A 5,171-nucleotide genomic window follows, 5' to 3' on the forward strand; every position below is an offset into this window, starting at 1 on the left:
AATTATAATTAATTAATTATAGAAGTTGTTACACTTTTTATGAATGATTTAGGAGAGAATATATAGGCCAATGGGTGATATTATAAAATTGGAAATCAAAATAATATTTTAATTAGTGAATTCATACCAAATTAGGAATGAGAAATCTATTTGAGACAGACATAAATGAAAAAATGGAAACTCTATTTAGGAACAGAGAGAATAATATATAATATGAAATTCTTGAAGTCTTTGGAAGAGACACTATATCATTAATATTCAGCAGGTCTAATAAGAATATTTATTTTCCCTTACTATATAAAAAGGCCCTTCAAGAATATCATATTATCAGTAAATATTATTTCAGTTAATTAATTAGCACTTAAGTATTCTACTAATAATGTTGCATTTCCAACTTATAGTTACCCCTCTTTTACATTTTCTATTAAGGGTTCATCTATCGTATTCCGCCAATATGTTTTTGCCCCCACAATTTTCACCTTAGAGCCTAAGATCACGGATCACCTACCTTATATATTCGGATCATAAAAGCTACTTCATCTAATAATCTAAAGCTAAAAATTTCCCCGCGATTTTTGTTTTATTGCAACATCGTTACATATGTACGTACTATTTATGTATGTTATATTTGACAATATTTTATTAATATAAAAGTATTGATGTAATTGCATTACTGTCATCGTATTTTAAAATTAAAAAAAAAAGTTTTTACTTATTGAATATAAAGATAATAAGCACAAATTAGAAAGTATAAAGTTAAAATATTACAATTATGATATATAAAAACAATTATAAGAAAAACTTCTTAAAGCTGATGAGTCTTCTATATCTCTTCACCAAAATAAAAACAAATTATATAATATATATATTTCGTATCTTTAATAATTGTGCCCTAATGAAACATTGCAGTTTTGAAATTGAGAAAGTGGAACATGCATACATGTCAGTATTAAAAGTTGGTCATTATTTCTCTGACAATATGAAAAATCAAGTCTAAAACCAATAGTATTATTATCCAGTCACAATAATATTGTCTTGCCACACAAAATAATGGAACTACTTATTATATGCTCCAACTCGAATCTTTTGTCCCAGAAGTCGTAGGCAAATGTAACATATTTTCTCATTAGTTGATCACGATGTTTTAACAATTTTTAGTTTTAAAGTGTTGGGTGATAATGATAATATTAACTATTAAACAAGGCTTCGTCTCGTGGTAAAAATTTGACTTCATGACTTCCAGGTCACGGGATCAAATTCCACTAAGGGTTTGGGGGTGAGGTTTTCTTTACCACCCCCCTCTCTCTAAGGAGTCCGACCTGCAAACCTAACTATGCAAGGTGCCAGTTCAGTACATAGGGTCCTTTATCGTACCAACTTAAAAGAAATATGTAATGATAAATTGATAACATTAACTGATAAAAGGCACTAGCACTATTACGGCAAAACATTTAGATTTTATATACTCGATCCCTTTAACTATTTTTTTGTATCATTTTGATTTTTATGTTTGTCAAGTGTCCATTGACAACTCTGAATTTTATTTTTCCAAAAAGAGTAATTAATCTTTTTGGGAAGATCATCACACAAGGAAAATAACGATTAAAATTTAACCAAAATGAATTATATATTGGTTAAAAAGGATCACTATAAAGAGTTCTCACACTCTTATAGAAGCTAGGATTATTATTCTTCTCACGAAGATCCAACTCTATATATACGCGCACACATGTACACATTACCGGAGATTATACTCCTTACTCCTTACGGCCCGTTTGATTAGTGCCTAGTGGTACTCAATGGTGGTAATAGTGATGATTTTTAGTGCAAATTTGTGAAGATATTTCCAAGTTAATATCCATGGTAATAAACTTGATGTTAAAACATGTGTTTTCCTTTATAAATTGTCATTATCACTCAATACCCCATTTTTAAGTGGTAATAGATGCTACTGAAATTTTAGGAAGAAAATAAGTGTTTTAATTGGAATAAAGTAACATTACCATGGATGTTGACATGAGAATGTCTTCACAAATTTATACTAAAAACCATTACTATTACTACCATCTAGTACTAGTGTACTACTAATCAAACGGGCTGTTAAAGTTAATCTTTATATAAGTATTAGTTTTTGTTACCAAGGTCAAATTTTGACAATAAATTCCTCTTCAAAATATGAAACGAATAACATAATGAAGAATTGAAGGCATTTCTAAATGAAGCTCTTGTATTCTAACTAAATCCATATAATTTTAACAGTAATTTATGATCAAATTAAAGTAATGCCTCATAATACAACAAATTGAATACTCCTACTAAGTTAAGAAGCTATACACATTACAACACATTAATTAATTAGTTACACTAATTTAGGAAATTTGATGTTTAATTGACCATCATCATCAGAAGAACAATAATCTCCCAACATATCTATTTCATCCTCTTCTATCCTTTGCCTTTTTTCACCTATAAGTTGCACCTGAGTTGTTTTAGTTGATGATGACCAACTTCCAACTTCATGAGGGAAGTTTAATCTAGCTTTATTGCCTCGTATGTCGAAAGCTGCACGATCGTAAGCTCGAGCAGCATCAATGGCTGTATTATATGTCCCAAGCCAAATTCTATAGCCTTTACGTTTAGGGTCTCTAATTTCAGCAGCAAATCTACCCCATGGTCTTCTCCTCACCCCTATATAGTTACCATGATTACTATTATTATTATGTTTCATGTCGCCTTTTGTAGCAGCTTTTCGAGGCTTGCTACAAAAGACGCGAAAAGTTTCATCATAATCAATTCCTGCTTCTTCTAAAGATGAATAGATGTATTGTAGGATATTAGAGTCGTCATGACGACGTGAACTTTCATTATTACTGAAGCAAAGGTTAAAGGTTGTAACCTTTGTGTTATTTTGTGAATATTGGTTGGTAGTGATGAAGGATGATTTTGAGCTAAGGGTAGTGGTAATTGTGGAAGTTGGAGATGGGATTTGATCGTCGAAGAGGTGTTTTTCGATGAGGTTTAGGGCGGTGGCTGTGTCCGATGCTAGTGTTTCCATTGCTGATAAAGTGATAATAACACGCGCATAAGCAGTCTGATTGACAACCCTTATGAAAGAGATAAAAAGGTACGAAGGTGGAAAAAGTAGAACTTTTTTAGTGAAGTGTTCGGAAGTTAATGATTTTTTGTTGTTGTTGATTATAGGGGAGAGAGCCAAAAGGAGCAAGCTAAGTTGTCTTGGAAAAGATAGGTTGAGTATTGAGGTTTATATATAGAGCTATCTATACTTGTTTCTTGCTCATTATTGAAATTTGTCTAGCTGTTTATTCAAAACTTGGGTATTGGTATTTTAATCAAGTATTCAACATAGATTACTTAGTCCAAAAGGAGAAAATGTTGAATTTCATTATCAGCACATAAAACTATAAAAGTATTATATTGGTTTAAATGTCTTTAATTTGGGCGTGTGTGTACTTCTACTTCAACGAACTTATCTTTATGTAAAACAAGTGTTTGACTTTTATTTACCTGTGCTTCTCTTCTTCCTTTTTAACTTACGTTTCTAAAACGTACCAACGGGTACATGTTTTGAGATTGCAACGAGTTGCGAAGATCTGACTAATTATTTTCCTTATCAACTTACTTGAGTTTTCTAATAATATTACTATGTACTCCAAATTTTTTAGATGTTGTGAATTTGTGATGTTAGGAATTAGGATATTAGGTCGCTCAAATTTCAAATCTATTCATGGGGCCTCAACCATCAGCTTAAGCTTTTGGTTGAATTGGTCCCTTGACATGGTATCAAGAGCCAGCGTGACAAAAAGGTCACGGGTTCGAATCTCATCCACCCCTCCTTTCTCAGTGGAATATTTAGCGTCAGGTATGAGGGAGACCTGTGTTGCATCCACACTTCAAGCCCAAAGGGCTCTTGCGTGAGGGGGCGTGATAGAGTATAAATCTATTCTTGGGGCCTCAACCATCAGCTTAAACTTTTGGTTGAGTTGGTCCCTTGACAATTTTCCTTATCAACTTACTTGAGTTTTCTAATAATATTACTATGTACTCCAAATTTTTTAGATGTTGTGAATTTGTGATGTTAGGAATTAGGATATTAGATCGCTCAAATTTCAGACTATTTGGATGAAGTAAAAAGATGTATACATTACAAGTTTACCAACGTTGTAAATAATAGTGCTTCTTTCACGCACTCCACAAATTATATAGATATATAGAAGTATAAAGTATTGGGTAGTAAAATTATTATTTATGTAAATAGATGATCATCTTTAATGCCATACTAATACATGCAACGGCCTAGGATATTGTCTGGACTAATAACTTATAAGTTATAACTAGTTAAAATAAATGTAATATGTAATACCTCTGTCTTTGTATCCAAAAGATTCTTCCTGATTTCCACTTGAGTCCATTTGCAAAAGATTTTTTTACTTTTATTAGTTCATTCCTAGCTTATTTGGTAAAGGTTTGTTCCCCTATCAATTTAAACTACCTTAACCACTTATTGTACTCACATTATTTTACGCATTTTAAAAACCACATTCTCTATCCTGTTTAAATAAACAAAAAGGATCCACTTTTACGTACTATCTCTCCTTCTTACCTTAGTACCCGTTGCTAAAGTATATAGAAAAATCTTTAGAAATTGAGGAAGTATGAGGTAAATGAATTTGTGATAGACTATGGCAAATTTAATAGTTAAAATACTGAGTATATGAAGTAGCACATATATAATAGGACTACAAATATCTCCCATAATATGAAAAAAAAAATTCATCAAAATTATACCGTTGGATTCGCCTTGAGAAATACTATAATAATATTATTTTTTAAAATTTTCTATCAACATAAATTGAGAGTAATTAACCGTCAAAGTTCAACCTCGATCATCGTACGTGCCTTATATATTGCAACAGAGGGTCAGAGTATTAAGTAAGATGAATTATTGTATAATAATCTTTAAATATTTTTTATTTAATTGGTTGAATAATGGTACAGTCCCGACATAATTTATTTCAAGTGCTTTGAGTTTGACAGTGTGTGAAAAATTATTTACTACTCACTTAGAGCCAACAAATTAAAGAACCATATATACATGAACTTCAAGTGCTTAGTCTATTATCTTTAGTCACGTCATACTAATTTATACTTTA

General features: G+C 31.2%; 1 protein-coding gene across 1 annotated transcript; it reads right to left on the reverse strand.

Annotated features, from left to right (window-relative positions):
• Positions 1–2,205: 2,205 nt before the first annotated feature.
• LOC104890277 (ethylene-responsive transcription factor ERF107) lies at positions 2,206–3,301 on the reverse strand. Its single transcript, XM_010675697.4, has one exon. It carries the CDS (start codon positions 3,053–3,055, stop codon positions 2,360–2,362), a length of 696 nt encoding a protein of 231 aa, XP_010673999.3. The 5' UTR covers positions 3,056–3,301; the 3' UTR covers positions 2,206–2,359.
• Between the last annotated feature and the right edge of the window lie 1,870 nt (positions 3,302–5,171).

The sequence above is a fragment of the Beta vulgaris genome, chromosome 4 (genome assembly GCF_026745355.1).
Source record: "Beta vulgaris subsp. vulgaris cultivar EL10 chromosome 4, EL10.2, whole genome shotgun sequence".
Taxonomy (NCBI): domain Eukaryota; kingdom Viridiplantae; phylum Streptophyta; class Magnoliopsida; order Caryophyllales; family Amaranthaceae; genus Beta; species Beta vulgaris.